This window comes from Neodiprion virginianus, chromosome 6 (assembly GCF_021901495.1).
Source record: "Neodiprion virginianus isolate iyNeoVirg1 chromosome 6, iyNeoVirg1.1, whole genome shotgun sequence".
In the NCBI taxonomy this organism is placed as follows: domain Eukaryota; kingdom Metazoa; phylum Arthropoda; class Insecta; order Hymenoptera; family Diprionidae; genus Neodiprion; species Neodiprion virginianus.
Genome location: NC_060882.1, coordinates 16,596,148 through 16,619,549, shown reverse-complemented (window position 1 = coordinate 16,619,549; position 23,402 = coordinate 16,596,148). Strand labels below are relative to the sequence as shown.

Here is a 23,402-nt window from a genome sequence, read left to right as displayed (position 1 = left end):
TGATCGCCGAAGTGCCGCTAAAACGTCGAAAGAAATATCGTAATTAGCAGCTTTGCTAATCGAACACTACAACTTTAAAAACATGATTATATTATGCAGATTTTTGCTGCACGTTACACGTATCCATTTAAAGAAGTTTCAAGAACTCGAGTAAGCGTGTAAAAACCGTATCGAAAAACAAGTTTTAAACGTAAAAAAAAATTAATCCTCAAAACAAATGGTAAAAGTAAAACTGTTTTGCCAACTCCTGCGTGTGAAAGCGTATTGCAAAAATAGATTGACAATTTGTTCGACCGCAAAAGTACAAAGAATGATAATAAGACGATCGTCCAACGTGGGCGAGCGAACGATATTGTAATTCTGACTTCTAAGATGTTCCGTAGGCGAGAATCAGGTTTGAGCCCACCACTGATCGACGAATAAACTAAAGGAATTTAAGAATATGGACAAGTATTGCCCACGCGTTACGTCCACCTTAATACGCGTACACCAGACGCGCTGTAACTTCCTGCCACTGGGGTGTTGGACTCGCCTCGCCGAAGGATATATCTTAGGTCTAATTTTAAAAAATCGCTTTCGGAATTCGAAGTATTGCCATTTAAATAACACGAGGAACATGTCATTTTTTCTGATAAAAACACTAAGAACGGTTAAAGACGAATTGCGATGTGAGATCGATGTTTCATCAGGACTCATAACGTGTGAACAGTCCAATCTACAGACTTTGTTTTACGCAAGTGTTCATGAACAACTGTATTGCCAACAAATTTGTTATTGAAATTTTTACTCTCAAATCAATAGTATACTTACTAAAGATGTTCGAAGATGTATTTTTACATAAAACTGACTTTCCAGACTTGATTGTTACTTTTGAATCGATTGAGTTACAAATTTGGCTAGTCTGCAATGGACGCTACTGTAGTAAATCAAATTCTCTACGAAATGCTGTCAAGATCAGATTGTGAGTGGTAACGAACGTAAAGAAATGAGATTTTCCCCGTGTTATTGAAATGAAAAATTTTCAAATCCGACAGCGATCTTTAAAAATTACATTTAAGAGATATCCTTCAACGATAAATTGTTTTTCCACTACGTTACAACCAAGGTGATAATCACCGTTGCAATCTGGTATACGTGTATCATGCAATTTCATGTAATCTCTGTAATCTCTTACAAAATTCATATCCGTGTAATCTTCGTGAAATCTTTGCATTATTTTAGTAATCTTTGTAATCTTTGCCGTCTCTGAGATCTTGGTAATTCTTGTAATCTCTTTACGATCCGTGTAATCTTCTTGTAATCTTTGCAGTCTTTTCACAATCTTACCAATATTTGTATTCACGTGTAACCCGTGTAATCGTAGACAGTGCCCGCAACTTTTACAAAGTGATTGACCCCTTGATTGAAAAATGTTTTTCAAATGGTGGAAAAAAAAATAAAATAAAAATAAAATCGGCCCCTCGCGAATCGTCTCGCGACACCGCGGTGACTAACTTTTGTTCCGAGCTCGGAGCCGCGTCACTTCCTGAACGAGTTCCTCCAGTCGGTGTTGATCCTCAGTCCTGGCGACGAGTTCCTCGCGCGCTGCCTGCATCAGTGATTGGGCCTCGTTCGCCTTGGCGATCGCCTTGCGCTCCGCTTCCTGGGCCTCCTGAGATTCTCGGCGAGCGTCCTCGACAGCCTCCTGAAGGGCGGCGCGGTCAGCTCGCGCCTTTTCAAGCTGCTCCCGTAACCGCGCCGCCTCGTCGCGAAGATTCGTACTCTCGACTTCGGCTGCCTGCAGTCTTATCGCATAATTTTCAAGCTGGAGCTGACGCTCTCGCTCCAAACGCCCGGCCCACTCCCTGTGTCGTCGTTGCTCGGCCTGCGGTATAACAAATTTTAAATACGTTTTATATTCCGCCGTTGCGTATTTGGTGCTGGTTAATAATCACCGAGAATAATTGATTTTCGATTAAATCCTTTATTTTTTCCCGATTGATCGAGTACAATCGATTATTTTTTCTTCACGATCGGTTTTTGTTTTTTACACCCATGAACGACGCGATACAATGGCAATTTACGTGATTGAAGTATCAATTATTATCATTATCTTACTTACCAAGTACCTATTTGATACAATCAGGGAAATACAAATGAATATTTTTACCCAAAATTGAAAAATATTTTGAACGGAATTATAAATCACCAGAAAACTTTTCCACCACTAAGACTACGTACTGAAATTTACGAAATAATCAATTAATTGGTGTATTTTTATCGATTTAATCGAGTCATGATCGATTATTTTTAGGTTAGTGGCCAAAGGTCCCTTACCAAATAACGAGCAGCGCTTGTATTTTATAAAGGACCTTCCTAACGTATCAGTAATTCAGTACAGATGGGAGAAATAATAGCTTGCAGGGCTCAGTAAAGTAAAATACGTTCAACAATTCCAAACTTCGGAAATTTGGGATAGGACGTTATTCAATTTAAGATTACACCGCTAGCCTTAAATTTTTTTTCAGACGTTCATTTCAAACTCCTTTGATCCAAAATTCCTTTTTATTTCTATTCGTTGCAGTCTATCAAAGTGTAGAGCACTAAAAAAATGTGGCTGATTAAAATTACTTGAAATGGCTTTTATTGGTTTGAATTGAATTTGTTCTTTGACTCTGTTTAATCAATAGGACTCGCATCTACGAATAAACTGGTAAAATATACGAAAAATTGAGCTTATCGAATATTCTGAAGAATTTTAAAATGTATATTTGTAGACTCTGAAGTAGGAAATATATTTAGATTCAGGTGATTTTAGAAATGAAGTAACATCATATATTTTCTCGAAGAATTGGGAGCTTCCAGGAAATGGAATTCTTGTCATTCAAATCAGTCTTCAAATACACTTCAAGTTTTGGCAATTTCCAAACAATTCGAAAATCCCACACCACAGTGAACAAAACACTAACACATTTTCTATCAACTATTGCTAAACTTTTATTAGCAGTATTTTTTCGGACGCTTACCTGTACATACAGGATAATTATAAGCTAATGCTGAATAATATGTTAAAATGATTGAACACCCCAACGAATGAACAGAACTAGTTTATAATCAGGAAAAAAGATTCACAAAGATAATTCTGACTATAGCTATACCTATACATCTTTAACCGGAATTAAATTAGACCACGTATCGTAATGGAATTGAATTACCGAATGCGTGCAGAATAAAGACTTGCGTCTATTTATATTTAATGGGGTCAGCCACAGATCGGTTTTGACATAAACTAATTATGGAATTCTATCAAAGTCACTGCCATGCGAAATCGCAAGAACGGATTGATTTATGAGAAAGCTGCGGAGGTGAAGGTACGATAATTATCTCCGTTTTTTAAGTTTCTTAATTTTTTAATGAATACTTCAACCGCATCCGTATAAAATATTCCACGCCGATCGGCCTCATTGTCAGGTTCAACCGTAATCACCTAAGATTTAACCGATAATTTATTTCATTTTCACTTTTTTAATTTGTATATAATAAACTGCAGCCAAAATACTCTGTAAATATCCGGAATTCATCCGTATTGAAGAAGAAACGTTCACTGTATACAAGACTTTTTGAATTCTTTAAGGTACGTCAGAAAACTATCTTAGATTTCTGCCGAGAAGATGGAAAATGTTATATAAAAAGTCCGAGTTGCGTGAAGTTTGGTCCCGACTTGGCATGGAGCGATCCATGTATACTTATATATTACTTTAAAGAGAATATAGAATTAGAGAAGACGTTCAAACTCCCCCGTGCAGTTTTCTTTTCTAAGCTTATCGACCGTTGGCAAATCCCATTACGTAACACGTATGACTCGTACAACGTCATAGATCACGTATCTTATGTATCCTCTACCACTATATGTATACCTTCGGACGTCTCGCATTATCCCGTAATCTATTTATTGGGTAATGTATCAGCCAAACGTTTAAAAACAATATAATAATTACGGGAGCATTTCATCGCAATAGTTCATTTAACCTTTGTTATCCAAATCGATGAATGTTAGCCTATACGAATCTTCGATGAAGTTATGCGATTTTCTATTTCTTTCAAATATCATTCGGAACAATCGTGTTTTCAACACTGATAACTGGTTTCACAAGTAATAACTTCGTAGGTGTTTCGAAGAAACTCCTCTCATTACCCAAACTCAAATGACTGGTCTAAGATTTTTACCTGCCACACTGAGAGAAATTTTTAGTTCCGGTTACCGCTCAGTCCTTAACTATTTTCATTTTTCACCACAATCGAGAAAATGTAGTTCTAGGTAGAAAATGAAAATTAGTTTTCTAGCTGTTGCCGGAAAGTCTGGTATCCGTTACTATTCTTTCTCATTACGATGACTGGTACTATATTTTCTTGCAACTTTTGCGAAAATTTAGTGCTTGTGCAACGATAAATTGACGTTAAAGCCTTGTTTAACTAAAAAAGTAGAGTAAACCTCGCAAACTGATTTTGCGTTGCAATTACCAAAAAAGGATCGACGATAGCGCAAAATGGTTAAGCGTACCTCGTTTTTCGTAATCCCAACAATATTCAAACAGTTTTGTTTAACGATACCTGTTTTACTGAATTTTTCTAGTTACTGTAACAAATGAAATTCTTCTCATTGCACCTCAAGACCGGGCTATAGAATTTATATTTGTTAAATTCGACTTGGAATTCTCACCTGAAGTCGTTCTTCGGCTCTTGTCTCGGCGTCGCGCTGCGCCTCTTCAAGCATGAGGACCCTGGCCTGTAGGGTGGCATTTTCCTGTTTCGCCCTGGCGTATCGTTCCTCGCCTGCAGAGCGGGTGTCCGCCAAAGCGTCCATTTGCTCTTGAAGCAATTGAACCTGGAACAAAAGTGAAAGAAGAAAAGTTGAACAAGAGGATCGAAAAGATGTCCAATACTCAAACTTGCGCTTGTCAAGTGTCACTGTGGTTAAAAAATTAGTAAATCGATTAGCTTATGCAAGAATCTAATTACGATTAGATAAAAATAAACCTTTGCGATTATACTCTGTGTAATTCTTATTAATACGCAAATAAATATCCGTATCTATGTTTATATATGTATATACAGTACTTCATTGAGCTTGGTGAGCGAGTTTTGGAACAAGCGTCGGAACATTTTTCACCGTTTGAATTTGCCCGTCCGCAAGATTGAGAGGACATTGCCGAGTTGACTATTTTTGATCGTTCTTTTGGAAACCTGCCACTTATACGCGGTCTGCCAAACAGCGTCAGGAAAACATGGCCACGATTTCAAAATCGCTCTTGTGCATATGGCCGTCATGATCTTCGCAATGGCCGACGGAGTTAAATCTGTCGATATGAAGTTTCATACGCTCGATCGATCAGCTTTAATTATTTTCTTCGATAATGTGCTATATTGGTAACGAAATGGACACCACTGATAGTGGCGAAGTTAAAACGCCTCGTCACTGGCTTTTATCTAACGGGAGTCGAAAAGAGAAGGGAAAAAATATTCGTCGTAATTACGGCACGTGATCGTTACCAAGCTGATTGTTCGGAAAAGGTGAAAAATACACATTGCATGAAAAATTAGATCGTAAATGGTCTGTGCATTATTTTTATTTTTCTCTACGAAAAAAACAAGTCGAGAGTACAATCTTCCGACAAATCGTTACATGTACAAATCAATTATTGCCGACAATGACATAAATTAACCGAATGTTTACAATTCTAATTTAAATCAATTGTTTCCGTATAAGATCATGCGGGTACCTGTGCCGAATGTTATAGGCACCAAATTCGAGTCTATCCAAAATAGAAATATCTGAAATAGATGGCAGGTTGATTTATATTTACTATATAGCTGTGAGGGATTCGGGTGGCTACTTCAAAATTGGATCACTGTTTCGGTTAGAATCATAAGTCATTACGAAGTGAAATAGATGTGTATATAAACCTATATCACTTAATGTGTAAAATCCTCACAATAAAAACAATCAGTTTAGAAAATGATATATATAGAAAATAATATGTATAGAATAAACGTTATCGAGTTGTATCTTTGACCGATTTACTTCGAATTAGCATCGGCAGGTATTTGAGATTTATTATTTTTAAATTTGTAAACAGGTACACGATGTGAACTTAAGTATTTCAGGTATTGCTATACCTTATACAATATATGTTATAAATAAGTTCTAAATGAATCAGAATACTTGCTCTGAGAACTGGCAATGCGTTTAAAATATACGAGGAGCGTTTGATTTGCCAATCAGTTTCAATTCTAGGAGTTTAGATTATTCAGTGTAACTAACAATAAGTATGAATCAACTCTATCAAGTGGGGAAAATGCAGCTTTCGTCACAATATCATAAAATTGTATTCTGAGAAACACAATGACGCGAATGAAGGTTCAGGCTGTCCGAATCTAGTATTGGTTCATTTTCATCAACATTATTGCGGTAATCTTTTTCAAACCTTCCGACGAAAATTCGAATAACCGTGTAAACCAAAATATTCGTGTCGTCGAAAGCTACTTCTATTCGTAAGAAAGAGGCTTCATTTGTGGCGAATCAAGAGACCCAAGGAAGTGAAATTCAAACAAATAATCGATTGGGCGACTTTACAGAAACACAGTCAATTTTCGACGACAAAAAAAATTGAATTTGCTTATTTCTACGTAACAATAGTCAATTGCTAATTCATCAAGGAACCAAAAATTATTTACAGTACAAGCCTGAGCATTGACTGAAAGTGCTGGGTTTGTCTGATTTCTGTGCTAGAGTTAGAAGACTCGAACTAATCATCCCATAAGTAACAGAATCTGCATTCCGCCTAAATTTTAAATTTACGCTTAATCGCACCGAGAGAATTTTCTGCCGGTTGTTACTATACAGTCTTTGACTATATTCCTTTTTTACTATAAAAAAAAAAGTTTCGGGAAGCAAGTGAAAATGAGGCTTGTAACTGTAACCAAAATAGGTATATTTCATAATGGATCTTGTTATTCTTTTTGACCGTGGTCACGTACTGTATGTTTTCTTCTACCAATTGCGACCATTTCATAACAGTGTAAAAAAGTAAAAAAAGAAAAAAAAAATGTAGTAAACAACTAAAGGAACAGATTTAATATTGCAGTAACCAAAAAATGTAGTACTGACATGTCAAATTCTAATACTAAATGCTAACTAGTACCAAATTTTTTGTTGCGCTTCAAGAAATATTCGAATCGTTACTACAACGAAACCCGTTTCACAAAAAGTTTCTAACAAGTATATAAAAAATGATATTTTCTTCAATGACGCGTGTAAAGTAAATATTTATAGAACTGGCTGAGAAACTGCGATTAAAGCCGTCTGAATAAGGTTCGGCGGTATTTGAAAAATGTTCATTGACAACTGGATGGGTGTCTTACGTGATCCGTGAGATGATCGCACCACTGATTGACCTGGGTAACTTTGTATCCGTCGTTGGGCGAATTCTGAGGTGAGTCCTGATCGAAGTTTTGACCAAAGTTATGCCCTACGGGACTGGTGGCCATCAACGCGCCGTTGGGTCCAAGAAATTGGAACTGACCCTCCCACATGTCGTATTCAAGACCTGCACCCGCCCCCGCTCCGCGATCGACGGACATTCCACGACGTCGACGATTCTCGAGGCTCTCCAGTTCCGATTCCTGCAGATCGACGGGAACGGCGACGGCGTTCATCGCCCCAATAACCTCCGTCTGATTCTTGGTCCCGATATTTTTCTCCGAATACCTTACGATATCTCCACCGCGTCCCAAATTATCACTGCAGTCCAGCACGAAAGATCGATAAATTTACACACCTAGTTATATTTACACGAATACGACGAGCAACGTCGCGCATTGCGTGAGTCACTGGCTATTTAAGCGAATAAACCTTGTCCCAAGTTTTTGTTTTTCTCACTTATACGTGCGACACAATTGTTTGCCACTTGCACCTTATTGTTTTAATTATTATTATTGTTATTTCACTTTGGCACTACACAGTTTTAAACCGATTTCGCCGCAATCGAGAAATTTAATGTCTCGTGATTATAACATGTAATATACTTCGACACTCGAACGTTCAATAACAACGCAGCAATAACAATAAATCAGCGGGTCACGCTTCGCAGTTTAAAATGACCTCTCTGACTGTCATTCGTTCAATGTTCGTAATATTGATAAAAGCGTTTCGTACATCTGCCTGTAATCACCAAAAAATTGAACTGAGCAGATCGCGATTTAATTCAACGACAAGACAAACGCGGAGGTATTGCAGGAATTCTTACACCCGACGCTGTTTCGAATCGTTGGGCTGTTGCTGCCGATGTGAGCACCGGCAAACTAACAATAAGCGATATAATATGATATTACAGCGACACGTATCGCAACCGCGCGTAATGGTGTATATATATAATACATATGGAAGATTGAAAAGAAGGAGGGGGGAGAGACGCGGAGAAAGGAGCTTATTTTCTTTTTTATTTTATTTAAAGGAAAATAAATGTGACACGCTAAATTATAAGTCAATCAAAAAATATACAACGAGAAAAATGATTCATTGGAATACGGACTGTTACGATATTTCTTCGCAATGGGTAAATTTTCAAACAAATCATACTTCCGTATCATGCAATTCAAAGAGTAAAAATTCATTCCCATTAGTTAGAAATTTACACGCATTAATTTTTCACGCGTACGCAAATCTAAATTCATCATTTCAGAATATTTATAAGATTTCTATAAGTGTGTTTATGAATATATGACGGGTACGATTCAAGTTCAACGACTCTCCTAACGACTTTATGTTCTCTTTTTTCTTTTTTTTTTTTTAGTTTGGTCAGTGTGAAACGTCCGCGTAAAAATTTCGCAATAATTCAACGTGTTTCTGTCGGTTCAAAACGATTAAACTATGCGCATGTTACCAATCATTAACGTATACGATACACTTGATGCAGCACGTATACTTCGAACCGAAAACGTATTCCTCGGAGTTCTTTAACGCTTAATCGTATTCTCGTATCATTATTATAATTCTTTTCTATTTTGCAAACACTTAATACAATCGTACAGCTCGTACTCGCTTAGCTCATCAATTTATAACCTCGAGCTGACGCGTGCGCGAAATTGCAATATACGCGGTAATATAATATATATGATCCAGCATGGAGTATTTTCACAATACCATATTGTATACAACAACTACACGAGGGGGAATTCTTGCTAGCAATTTTCTCCGCTGCGATCACCGTTACAGTATATCCAAACCTGTATAGCTTTTATAATTTCCATCCGCCGAACTTACGCTATTGCAGAAATAGCCGAAGAATCATAAAACAGTCGTCATGTAGGTTGTACATTTTATACGTACATACGCGCACACACACACACACACATATATATAAGTAGGTACGTTTCAACGGCGATACATATTTACGTACATGTTTAAGTCTTTAATATTAGTTGTTGTTTCTTTCGTTTTCAACTTCACGTTTTCACTTTCACCGCGTTAAACGAAACTCGAATCCTCGCGGAATACGGTCAATCAAAAGGATAATCGAAGCATCTACACTCGACGCACGTAAAACCCACCCGCGGTACGACAATGATAATTATCAGGGAGTAAAATGAAAAGGTTCTTTTTTTATTTTCATCTTTTACTTTTTTTTTTTTTTTTATTTTGTCTTAACGGACTCGTTTCTTATCCTCGTTGCGTTCACGCGCGTTGCTTTGCCAGAGAGACTGCCGCTTTGACTTTTAAACGCGCGTTGTTCCCTCGACGCGAAGTCGGCGCTCGCGCCTCGGATACTGAACGTTGCTACTTGCCTACATTTACATGGGCGTCGGACTTTAACCGACGCGCCAAAGCTCTGGCTATTTACGCCGCAAGCTCACGCGCCGTGTTAAATATGCTCTCTATCTGCTAACTTTTGCATTTTTATCAAACTGTCTAGGAATATAAACGCTCGGCCACCACTGCGGCTTAGGAATGAATGGACGATGCAGAGTTACCATGCAACGAGCACACCCATTGTACAATGCGTTATATGTACAATTGCACGCATACGCATGTATATATATGTATATATTATATATATTACGCACGACCGTCATGAATAAATCTGTGCGCACTGCTATCACGTGATAACCGCGAAGTAACGTCACCTTCAGGCTGAAGGAAAAAAGCAGGAAATAACATCGTTGAAACGGAATTTATGGATATGTATAGTCGTTGCGTAGACGATAACAATAATCCGCGAAACACGGATTATTGAGAAAAATGATTTAACGTAATAGAAACGACAAAGGAAAGGAAAAGGTATAAAGGAAAAATATCTCATGCCATACGTTGCACAACTGATAACATTAGATTACTAAAGAAAATGTAATCTAAAGATGATTTTATAGAAAAACTGTTATAACTCGAATCATAAAATTTAACCAAGTTATAAAACTTTGTGTAAGAAAAAATTAATTGTTTCAACAGTTCTAATTTCGAAAAGAGCTTCTATGATCTCAGTAGGCAACGTCAACTATTCCTACTGCAACCACTGTTCGACCTTGAACGATAAAATGTATTCCTACGATATTAGTTCGTAAGATAAGGGAAAGGAAAATCGTTCTGGATCAATTATCAAAAGGTCAACATCCACCATGAGATAAGCAATTAATTTTTATCGACGCTTCAAGAATTAAAAGACTCTACTTCCTAATATGAGCAACTGATGCAAGAGAGGGAACGTAAATAAGTCACTTTACAAAAGCAAAGATATCGTACTGCATTCGCACGTCGTAAGTGAAAGTTGTAAAATGTAAAAAAAATACAAAAACGATCTATAATTCCTAAGAGAAAACATTCTGATACCTTCATTAATTTACAGTGTGTACGTTACAACTAGTTAAAAAATCACCGGAATGACGAAGGCAAACTGCGACAAAGTGACTTGTTGCAGATAAGTACAGGTATCTCACTGTCACTGGTTCCTGGACCAATATACACTTCTACATTATTCCAATCAAGACTCCATTGAAACATTAAGAAATTTTCTTTGTGACCGTTGTTAAGTAATATAAGAAGGATGGGAAATCTTGGATTTGACGGTCAGTTCCAAAAGGTCGGAGCACGGCCAGCCATACTCATTGGAAATTCTGCGACAAATGATTAATAACAATAACCAAAAAAAAACAATTAAGCAATTGTTCCTGGGCGAGATTTATTAACCCGGTTGTCGGAAGATGTAGGTTTAATGGATGTTAGGAACCCCCGCTTGATATTATAGATTTGATAATAATGAAAAAATACTCTAAATCGTACAATAAAACATGATTATTTTAATAATAATCAGGCTCAGGTTCCTTTCCGCAGTGAGAAAGTACGGCTAACGTGCGTGCCCAGAGTGTGTGCATAAAAGGTATATATACGTAGTTAAATGCCGACACCGGTGAAACACACGTGTCCGCTCGATCCAGGTGAGTACTTTCCTTTGCTATTTTTTCACTCCATGCTTTTCTGTTTCCAGCCTCTGATATGCAAACGCTACCTACGGACGCGCCCACTCTCCGGGGTGTGTGAGCCGCGTAGTGTAATAAAACACACATTACAAGTGGGTAGGCACGTACGGGGGTTATAGAATTGGGTAACGTAGGTACGTTTGATCGTCGTAACGTAACGTTCATCCAGAGACGACACGAAGAGCGAATCAACCGACTATAAACCAACTCCGGCCGTGGTGGTCAAGTCATCCGACCCTTGTTGACCCTCCGATTACCCGGTGCGTAGCCAATGACTCATGTATCCTGTGTGCTCTGATAGCCTTATACCAAACTGCTGCTGCTGTTGATTACGACTTTCAAATATTCCAAACGCAACGGACGAACAGGCGACCCATTCGCTTTAAAACAAGAAGGGTGCGGCCAATATGCGACGTTGGGTATTGTTCACGTTCGATTGCAACCACGTTTATGGGCCCATTCTGTTCACAGTCGGAAAAATTTAACTCAAGATAATGTCCCAGCAGGTCCGTTTCATATTTGTGCTATTTGTTACATTTCTGTTAGTGAATATGACACAAATGCTTGTCATTTTAACATTTAAATTGTCATATCGACGTGTAATCCGTAAATTTTCCTCTTTTTTTCACTCAGTAATAGATTAAAAAAATGGTCAAACGAACCCAAAAACTGTAGTGGACCTGCTGGGACATTTTTTTCTAACCGTGTATCAACTTGACCCGCCACTGACTGTAGCTGTATTTCGCTAACTTTAACGTTTACTTGAAAGAGAAAAACATCTTGCCTGTAAAAACGGTTGTGATAACATGTCACGAATGTTTTCGCTACATCGCTCAAAGTTTTTGCTGCGTAAAAAATCATGGAATTGTGATTCTGATTCGGTTGGTTATTAATCACAAAATTCAAGTATTTAAGACTGATGTTAATTTGGTCATGGCTCTGTTTCGAAAGTACAGTTCTTTCAATTCTTCAGGTTATACATTTTTTTTCTTTCTTTTAATGAAATGAATTTCTTACACAAATCAGTGTGTCATGTGTCAGTAAGATATCTTCGGTACATTCACTTTCCGTTAGTCATTATAGTGCATAAATTGAAAGCTTAATTAATTAAATTCTCACTTTTGGTATGGTCTAATTATTCGTTATTTTTCTGATAAAAAATTAATTGTAAAACATGGGATTAAAACAGTGTGCTGAATCACCAAAACAATTGTAATTCTATTGAATTTCAACCCTGAAACGACACACTCCGTAAATCAATTATTAACAACGAATCAACTTCACTCTCCGTAATTTGCTCTCGAAAAAAAGTTAAGAAAATTAACTTGTCAAAGCACTGGGAAGGTTGAAGAAAAAGACTTATTATTCAATCTGTAAGTTTCGAATTACATGGAAAATGAGAGTATATTGTTAGATAAAAAATTTGAAATGTCTAGAAAAAAACTGAACTAACTTTAAGTAAAATTTATAACCTGCCTGTTGTTATTATTAGAAAAAAAACTTACGGAATATGAAACTATAAATGGTTCGAACTATATTGCAAAAAATGCCTCATTTTCCTCACTTCGAAAACTCTTTCGGTGGTTTATTGGAATATCAGACTTTCGATGCTATTCGTAAAAAAAAAAATATTCAACCGAACTTTTCTTATTTGGCACCACAGAATAATTGTACGCTTGTATCACTCTACGTAAAATAATGGCAAAAATAGTGATTGACACCTATAATCGGTCGTGACAAAAAATGATAAGAAACCTTTCTTTTCGATAGTTGTGTATCAATGGAAACACCTCATCAAAAATTTGTGCTCGTATCAAGTTGTACGTATGCGCGTTATACCTTTTCACAACGACAGAAAAATCAGATTACTTACAGTTCGAAAGAATGACTGAAACTACACGCAGTGCTCGTTTTGCAACCATCTCACGTCACGGTTGGCAGTAAATTGACTGGTGCGCACATCGGACACAACCCACGAAAGATGGAATCTAATTTGCTAACTTGGCTAACCGGCGAGTATTTCACGCTATTCGAAAATTACGATAGAACGAAACATTTCTGGGGTTTATACACGTTTAATATACGTAATGATAATCGTATGGTTCACATTACTGTCGACAAGTTTCGGCCACAAAGGCTCAATATATTATGTAAGCACATAAAAATAAATGGTATGGATGATTTGAAGGCGGGGATGAATAATGGAGTAAATACAAACAATGAGTCGAAACTGGTAGATCACTCTAGCTCGCACTGGTAACAGTTCGAAAGCCAAACACGCACAGCTTGCTCATTGGTATGATAAGTTTATTGTATACGGCGGTGCAGCATGGAGGGGAAAATGACTTGACCTCCTTCAGAATTGAACGATGAAATATATGAAAGAAAGAAGCTACGTTGGAACGAGGAAGAAATGTGTACCGTAATAATGTTGACGGACGTAAAATTAATGTCCGATGCTTCATCGAACGCACTTTGAGGAGAAAATGATCGATGTTGCGTCCTGTACGGTTCCTTTAACGCTTTTTTTCAGTAAGTACCGTAGGATGTGGAGTTTTCTGCAATATTTGGGACATTTTCCAATTAAACCGTCTACGTGTGAAATGGCAGATTTCGGAAAAAAGGCGTGAATATTGCCCTCAGTGAAGTTTTCTAACCGAACCGATTTCATCAATAAGACGAAAGAAAATGATCTCAACTAACAGAAAGCAGCATATAATGCGAATTGAAAATTCCAAACTCGGAATGAGTAACATCGAAGAACTAATGCCATTGTCTCTTTCACTTCTTGACTTAGGATGCAAGAAGAAACAAAAACTATTACTCAAACCCACCTATTGAGAGGTTATCTCCTTATAAGAAAACTTTAACGGTCCCATATATACCCACCACGCACTTAAATACATGCGGTAATGAATGTCTAACAATAAGATTGGGACCGATGATCATCTATTGGAGGAAGTACCTATAGAAAGTCTTTTATACGTCTGCGACTATTCGATAACCAAGTGATCTCAGCATGTTACACATTTTATGAATAATGTTTCTGTTAAGAATGCACGTAATGATATTTTGACTTATCGGTTGATTCTACGCTCAATTTGAAAAATCTTCATATACGACTTTTGAGCACCCTGAATGGGAATAATAAAGCCTACAGCGTGAATTCGCTGGGGTTTCTTCAAGCTACGTCACTGCTCTAGATAAATTGTAATATACGGCGTCCGACGTGGAACGGGTTGAACGTATGTAAACATGAATGGGTTTGTTTAATTCGCAAGGAATTCTCGGAATCCAAGCAAGCTCGATTCATGGACTCATTGACGCGTATAACTCATGATAAATTCCTGGACTACAAATGTACGACGTATTAATCATCGGATAAAAGTTAACCTTACAAATTGCATCAAACGCAAAGTTGCGGTGAGTAATGAAGTGCAATATTGCATTCGTCAATATCATTCGAAATATAATTTCTAGCAGACAAATTTCAGGCTGCATAAAATAGAGACCTGCACTGTCATCAAGACGGTTAAGATTTAAAGACGAAGAGAGGAATTAAAAAGCAGAGGCTTACGAATAATCACGAGCCTATAACAAACAAGATTATTATTTATATGTATACGGAGAGGTCTGACAGTGAAGTCAATTTTCAACTTTCTTCTGAATATGAAAGAATAAAGAAAAGGTAAAACCGAATAGGGTTATACGGCAGTCATATCGTGACTGTAACTATAAGAGTTCAATTACCGCTAACCAGAAAAAATAATGGCGACTCGTTTTCAATCACTGTGGTCACTATCTGGCCGATACGCACATAAATAGAGCCATTCACTTGCACTCGTCAAGCAACAACTACATTTTCTATAATTAGCTGCATCAAGTTCGATTAATCCAAACAACAACGCGGAGTGAAAACCGCTTCGCTAACATCAAACATCACCTGACAATATGAAAAGACATAGACACATAAATACTGTACGTACAACGACCGATTCGAAGAGGCACTAATGGGTAACAGTTGTATTCTAATCCATGGATCTCACCGTGAACCTGCAAGTCGAAACTCAGATGGCGTCCGACCAGACGATGGCCATGTTCCAGATGTGGTTTAATTATGCCGATAACGAGAGCCAGTCCGCGCGTTGCTCAAGCATGAATTAGATACATGATGCAGATGATGGGAACGGTTTTTCGATAAACTGAGAAAAATTTCATTTCTTACAGTAACTAGAAGAATTCAGTAAAACAGGTATTGTTAAAAAAAATTGTTTGAATATCGTTGGGATTACGAAAAACGAGGTACGCTTAACCATTTTGCGCTATCGTCGATGCTTTTTTGGTAATTGCAACGCAAAATCAGTTTGCGAGGTTTACTCTACTTTTTTAGTTAAACAAGGCTTCAACGTCAATTTATCGCTGCACAAGCATTAAATTTTCACAACAGTTACAAGAAAATATAGCAACAGTGATCGTAATGAGAAAGAATAGTAACGATACTAGACTTTCTGGTAACAGCCAGAAAACTAATTTTTATTTTGTACCTAGAACTATATTTTTCGATTGTGGTAAAAAATGAAAATAGTTAAGGACTGAGCGGTAACTGGAATTAAAAATTTCTCTCAGTGTAGCGAGTAGGTGTTGACAGCGTTTCGCGCAGCAATATCGAACCCTATCATTCAATAACTCTGCTCAGATACTGCGGCCAAGGCTTTGGCTTTCACGAATAATACATACTTGCAATGACATCACAGTTAATCGGAAAAGATTCTCACTTTCTTGGGTTGAGAAATGATTCTTCCCTATTCTGAAGAACCACCCTGAGCGTGTTGCTTGTACATCGTCCACGCAGTGTATCCAACGCTGCCCAACAAAATCAAAAAACTGATGAAAGGCCAGCCGCTCCAACTGATGAAGCTCTCGCGCTGCATCTTGCAGGCCATAATCTGGTAATCGGAAGAATGACTATCCTCTTCGGAAGCAACCAAGACTCCCGGACTCTGTTAAACGCTCTGATTCATCGGATGACGTTATTCACTATATAATTATCTGTACCAAGCTCCACTGAACAAATTTTAATGTATGAATAGAAATTTTATTACGCTTTAAAATTTATCTATCGCATAGAGAAGTTAGTGTCGATATTGATGAAAGAAAATTTATCAAAAGAACATCACGGCATTTGCTTTCGCGTTTTTATTTTTTATTTTTTTCACGCCAACGTTGCTCAGCTCCTCTGTTGTTACGCGATGGTTTCCTCCTCGATTCTCCACGTCACTATTAAACATGGCCACTGTACTCACGCCACTGGATCCTGCGACTGGCCAAACGCTTCGTCACAGCTATTCAAAGAAACCGCATTTAAAAGGATGTTCGAGTGGAATGAGCCTTGCTCTTAAAAATTGCTCAAAATAAAGTAGATCACAAGAACAATATGCGAAACGGGAACGGCGAGCCGTTTAATACTTTGCGAATCTTGTCAGGATTATCATTAGCTTACAATTAGTTAGGACACAAGACGTTGGCATCACATGAGCATAAAAAATTTAAACGTTTTTACATAATTTCAGAAAATTAAATGAACGAATCGAGATACTAAGACGTGATTTGCATTCTAATCTATTTGGTGTTCAGTTGTACAATCAATATTTTATCTGTGGTCTGAGTGGATATCATGTCTCTAAACTTCTAAACAACGCAGATTTGTCAATATTTGCTCTACTTATAGCAATGAATTATTTCTCAAGATCCAGTCATACCGCTGTTTTCTGTTTATAACACTAGAGTACCATAAATGTTTGATGAATTTCAAAAACTCGTGCGTTTACGTTATTTATCGGTATGCAAAAACGTAAGAGATGCCTTAAATCCTAACAAACTTCATCCGTTCATGACATGCATTACACTTTACAGTATCTTAGAAACGATAGATATATGCTTTACCTGCACGATTGAATTCAAGGATATAGTCCTGTATCTAATAGCAAGCTTAAAGATGTATACGTTGCATTATACACGCATTAAAATAAAGCCAAAAACTGATCAAACCGTACTCTTTGAATGTTGATTATATTTTTTTTAAAACAGAGCGAAACATTTTTTAACCGTCCGGAATTCTAGCATACTTCAATATTCGGGAGAAGTTTATGATCTGTTCAATACTTTCAAATACTCTCATTACTGTACGAGTTTGGGGTTAAAATTGGTGAAATTTTACGAGTCTGTTTGCCTCGTGAAGTTAGATCAAACGGTTTGTTTAGTTTAGGGATACCTTCTCCTATACGACGGCTCAAGTTGTAATTGCATAAGTGTCCCTGAATTATAAATATGCACCTTGTCGTCACATTTACGCAAAGAAATGTAATTATTTGAATCATCTCTCACAGCAAGTAGCTTAGTTCCATCGCTTTCAATGAAAATCCCTCTCTTACTTTGTACATAAATATCACTGATCAGACCTCTAATGATCGCCGAGATCTCGAAGTGTGTAAATCACCCCGTATATCCCGGTAACTATGAAACTCGGTATAATGATCACGACGCCTATAAGAGTACGAACGTACTTTATCGCTGGAAGACTCGCCGGAGATCTAAGAAGTGGGATTGCAAGATATAAGTATCTTTTGCACGTGAAGTTGGTTATATTCCGGCGTTTCTAGTTTTCAAACGTGGCACGCCATCCAGGCAGGACTTGCTCCTGCCTCCGTGACCAGACAGGTTGTCGGAAGAGTCTTGTCTCCTTGACGAAGAATCGATGGAAACCCTCGTGCAGCGAAGGTAAGGCTCCGTCGATTGACCAGGCTTTACATCTCTTCGAATTCCCTGCTGTTTTTGAAAAATCAAACTGCACGTGAGCCGATCGTTGCCAGCCAGTTTCTGGCTGTACGTGATAATTCAAACTGATAAATTTAAGTTTTCCATGAATTTTACAGATGTGAAATTTTTCGATTGTCACCGATTCCTAGACGATACTTGTGCAGTGTGCGTTATGGATGAAGCGGAACTTGTCGACTTGGGCAAAACTTTGTACTAAACAGTTCTCGTCTGGAAAGTTTTCTCACCAATCTACGTAATTGCGGCACTAAAACTTATCTCGAAAACCAGGCTTCTTCGTACGGTAAAAGAAAATATTTTACCAGCCAAAAACTGTGATTCATTTGAGGAAAATTAACTATTCCGAAAATTAAGGTTTAAATATATTCTCAAAGAATCTGACTAATGTTCAATTAGTTTACCAATTAATTAGATGTAAAATAAAATTTATATCAAACTATAACAATACTTTGAAAATATTTGAACCCGCACAGATTTTCGTTCTCAATTATGCGATTTATCGGCAAGTCGGTAACGGACTGAACTGATTCTATGCAGTACAAGTATTATATATTCAATGAACAAGCCTCAACGGTCGTATACGTACACTTTCGAACGTCAAAATAGTGTGTTGATATTTTTGCGAAACAAGGTTGATTTTCTATCAGAATGAAAGAAAAAAATAAATTTCAATTTTTACCACACGTGCGTATTGTATCTATCATCAAATGAACCAAAGTTTCGACTCCACCTTGGCACAGTTCAAAGCTCTGCACACACGTCGTATCTTATAAGAATCGATGACCATGCGGTAGACGACTAGCGTGAGTGACGTGAGGCTTATCGTTGATATCGCGGTCAAGGGATGGGTCGATGATCAATAAGTCGCGCTTTGGCACCTACCAACGAAGGCTGCCTGCCCCTTCCGGAAGATTGCAGGGCAACGAACTCGGCGGAGTCATTTTCGTGAATATCGTCGGGTTCGTCAGACTCGCCAACCTCATCCGCCGACGCATATCCCTACAAGGAAAAACGTCGAGGACGAGGGTACGGAACGAGGTGAAGTAACTCTTAAAGTTTAGAAGCAGATGCGTGTAACAATCCAAAGTCTAAGCTTTCTGGGACCAGGACAAGGATAAATAATTGCATAAAACGAAAATAAAGAGAGCTAACATTTTCAGTCATTGGTATATATATATGCATTTAAAAGTATCGGTTTTAGTCCAGCGATGAACACCTGCAGCCAAAAGTCTCCCAAAAAACAAAAATATAATGTAGGAGAAATCGTATGGTAATCAAACATATATATATATACATATATATAACTTCAAAGAGACACAAATATTTACTCATGTATCCAATTAGTTGGGCTTGATCTTAACAGCATTCACTTTAGTTCCTGTTTAAGGCGACGCGATATGCGAAAAAAAAAAATCCACTTCTCATCAAAGTAGCATTCGATGCCTTCGTTTTTGCAAACAATTTATTAATGAACAAGCATCCGCGACGCTGAGCAATTTTAATCTCCGGTATAAGTTAACACGTTTCACGCAATCGTTAAAAAGTTGCCTACTCAGAGATTTTCTATTTTAGTTCAAGAGAGTGTTACTTTCAAATGCAAGTGATCGTTAAGTCCAATCCGATGCATCTCAATAGATTCTTCGATTTTCTAAATTATATATTCGAATGATTTCGTCGGGACAAAAAATGGTCATCTCGATTATCAAGCCTAACATAAAGTCATATCATACCTTGACAGAATATATAATATACATATGTATCATACATGCACACACATATTTATACACCATCAACGGAAAAGTTTAACTAGTGACACGAAATTACCTCGAACCGGTAAAACCTGAATCTGGTCTACCTAAGAAATACTCATACGTATATGTGTGAGTAAATATTTCCATCTCTTCGATCTACTTCAATTTCCTAATCATACAGAGTACCAGAAAGTAACGCTCGATTGACAAAAAAATCAATTCTACCTTCCATCAATTTTTGAAAAATTCACGAATCTACTTACAAGAATATACAACATTGAATTACACGGTGAAATCTTTACCACGGTTGATCTGGTCAAGTGAAAACTCGTCGGGTTATGGCCTTCGTAAAAGGGGGAACGAGTCAGGTTTCGAAACCCTGTCCTGGGCAGGACGTACGTGTAGTAGTAGTACAGGAAGGCAAAAATCGAGAGGATGATAAGCCCGGTAAAAAGTGTCGATCCAAACGTGCTTTTCTTAGGTTCCGGGTACAATCTGCTCGGGCAGGGCGGGTTGTACGGGGTAAAACTATGACAGGGTTGATTCTGATTCCGGGGCAACGGAGGCTGCTGATTCCGAGTCGTAGGGTCGTAGGTCGGATGCGTTTGTCGTTCCTGGTTGTAGGTCGCGGACGCTGATGCCGAGTGAGGAGACTGGCAGCAACATTTCTCCGGACTCGATCCCATATAACCGAATTTTACCACAAACTACCGGATCTTTTTCCGCCGAGACAATTTCATAACGGAGAATTTTGAAAACACGGTTATTCGAGAATGAATTTTGCACGGGATACTTTTGTAGGCTATATTAGTTGACAACGCAGGTCCGTTGTGAAGTACGCGCTGAACGGTCAAGTGAACGTATGGTGATAACCCGCTTTAAGTGTGTGTACTGTCTGACGACTGAACAAACAGAGTCCCATGTTGGTATTCGGTCGTCGTTGGCATGTAGCTATCGTAGAGAACGTTTCTGTTTTCTTTTGGGGTCTTTTTATCAGTTTGAAGGCAGGCTCGATACCAATTTTTCCGTTACCGAGGTTCGTGCACCATGGTCGAACATTCCAGTATCGCGTAAACTTATCTACCCTTTTTGTCCATAGAGGATGTTTGCCCTTAGCGGTACATCGAGTAAAAATATTTCTAAATTTTTTGTGCATCCGTACAACATTCGGTATTTATTGTACATTTTTTGATTCGTTTATTTGATCGTTGCGTTTATATTATACATGTTTATAAGGTAAGTCGGCGTCGGTAAAACCATCTACAGCGGTTGGATGAGTCAAGTTTATACTTCAGTGTGTATAAAATGGTCTAAAGATAGTTTTCCCGGGGTTTACATTACTTCCGTAGCTCGCGTCTTTCGAGTCGTCAATATATACATGCATGCGTATGTATGCGCAACAAACGCACGATCGAATCATCGCCATGACTATCCATACAAATAAGTGCATACACGTGTATGCAACTTTACGATGTGGCTAATGATGCGAGGTACCTACTGTAAGAATAATTTTCATCGTCCGCATTCCTTCATCTGACGAAGGTACATTCCTTTAAAACCTGTACTGCAGTTGTTAAGAAATAATTTTCCAATATGTAGAACCAAGTTCATTCTTCCGCGAATCATTGGAATAAGTAAATTACAACCCATTGCTGTTGAGATTTTCGTATCCATGTTCCTGAATTGTTGATCCGTGATATTAATTCAGTTTTTGGGTACCCAATTCTATTTATCCAAGCCTCTATCGTATCATGTACGAAAAAATACATATCAAATTGTGTCTACGGTATTATTCTTGAAAAGTACGATTCTGATATATTTCTTAAGTTTTTCAACTAAGACTCAAACATATTTCTTTTAGCGAAAAGTTACAAAAGCTCTGACAATGTGAAATTAACCCAACGATGAGCTTTGAAATCTTTTAAAAACCGAGTCACTATGTTGAAACTTTGAAGTTTCATAATTTCTTCGCAATTATCGCGTAAAGCTGATGATAAAACTAAAGACAATGAGCTTCAGACATATCCTAAGCCTCCGTTTACTCGAATGAATTACTAGATTTTTTGATAAGTTGGTAAAATTAATTTTCACCATGCAAAAACATACAGATCGCTTTAGACTAGCCATGAACCAGCACTCGAATTTCTCGTCTCACACTGCAGACTGCAATTTCATAGAGAAAAAAAAAATAATTATATAAAATTCGAATTCCGAACTCCGAATTCAAACTCGTGATTAATGATTTTAAAGCCCACGGATAATGGAACCACTATACCGGATCGACCATTACAAATTTTGGAAGTCTGATCTTGGATTGGTTATCGGTAACCCAAAAAACCTCCAAAATTTCTACAGATAGGTATCAACAATTACGAACGAATACCAATACGTATACAATTCATCTTTACATCAACTCCATCTGTATAATTACTCAACCTCCGAGTTGATTCCTCAACGTCGTTAATCGTCACCGCACTTACGAATCCCTCGCCATTCGCTCACTGCACTCATCGAATAACGCGATTTCAGCTCTCTTCTCGAAAACTCATTCCTTTGTTTCAAGGCGAGTCTTGGGTTCGGCGTCAGCACCCACCGAACACTCGAGCTTCGTTCAACTTCACGCACCAGGGCGTCCCTCGACCCACCCACGACTAAACGCGTACTTGCACCTCCAATCCAGCTCGGATTCAATCGTTCATCCACTTCTGTTCGCCACACTCTGCCGCCTGACGCGATCGCTCATCCCGCTTACGGATTGAATTACCCGCCACCGAGACTCGGACAAGCTGACGAAGACCGATCGACTTCAAGGCGAAGGCGATTTACCGATTCGAAAGACACGGACTAATTGCTGTACCATTTCACGCACAATCCCATCTGCGGACGGTCGCACAACGGATGAAAATCGACCGTCCCAGTCAAGTGACCGGCGCCGACTGACAACTTCCCAAAGACTCCGGTGACCGGTTCAGTTCGGCTCGTTCACCGTAGATTGTTCCTCGATCGTTGCACGGCTCAAGATTTTTACGATAGAGGTAAAAACGCGTTGAATGCGATATTGTAGAAATTAAACAGAATATAAAATTTGACACAGTCTTATATATGTTTCGGAACTTCTGAGAGTGGACGTTTTCAGATCGACGCTTATATTATATGTATTAAACTTTACACTAACGATAAACACATGAATTATATATTGAGAAAGTCGATTTGGTGAAATATTGGCACAGTTCAAGCAATTTCACTCGACAAAGCCACTCATACAGCACAAGAGAAAATATCAAAGTATACGAAATGCAAGTTTGGAAA

At 38.0% G+C, this 23,402-nt stretch overlaps 2 protein-coding genes across 6 annotated transcripts in view; both read right to left on the bottom strand.

Moving 5' to 3' along the window:
• The window catches only part of LOC124307347 (rab11 family-interacting protein 4), a 73,806-nt gene that overhangs the window by 8,113 nt on the left and 42,291 nt on the right, over positions 1-23,402 (bottom strand). For all 4 annotated transcript variants that reach the window (XM_046768921.1, XM_046768923.1, XM_046768922.1 and 1 more), the window contains 2 exons: positions 4,700-4,864; positions 1,495-1,864 (listed from right to left, as the gene is read on the bottom strand). In XM_046768921.1, the coding sequence (XP_046624877.1) occupies positions 1,495-1,864; positions 4,700-4,864 (535 nt within the window). The remainder of the gene's footprint in view (positions 1-1,494; positions 1,865-4,699; positions 4,865-23,402) is intronic.
• LOC124307384 (uncharacterized) lies at positions 7,694-22,577 on the bottom strand. 2 transcript variants are annotated; one of them, XM_046769014.1, is made up of 4 exons: positions 22,530-22,577; positions 20,357-20,995; positions 19,225-19,341; positions 7,694-8,200 (listed from the first exon to the last, which is right to left on the bottom strand). In XM_046769014.1, the coding sequence occupies exons 2-4, from the start codon at positions 20,777-20,779 to the stop codon at positions 8,117-8,119; spliced, it is 624 nt and encodes a 207-aa protein (XP_046624970.1). In that variant the 5' UTR covers positions 20,780-20,995; positions 22,530-22,577; the 3' UTR covers positions 7,694-8,116. The 2 variants fall into 2 exon arrangements, with proteins under 2 accessions (XP_046624970.1, XP_046624968.1); XM_046769012.1 differs by lacking the exon at positions 7,694-8,200 and adding an exon at positions 17,770-18,333.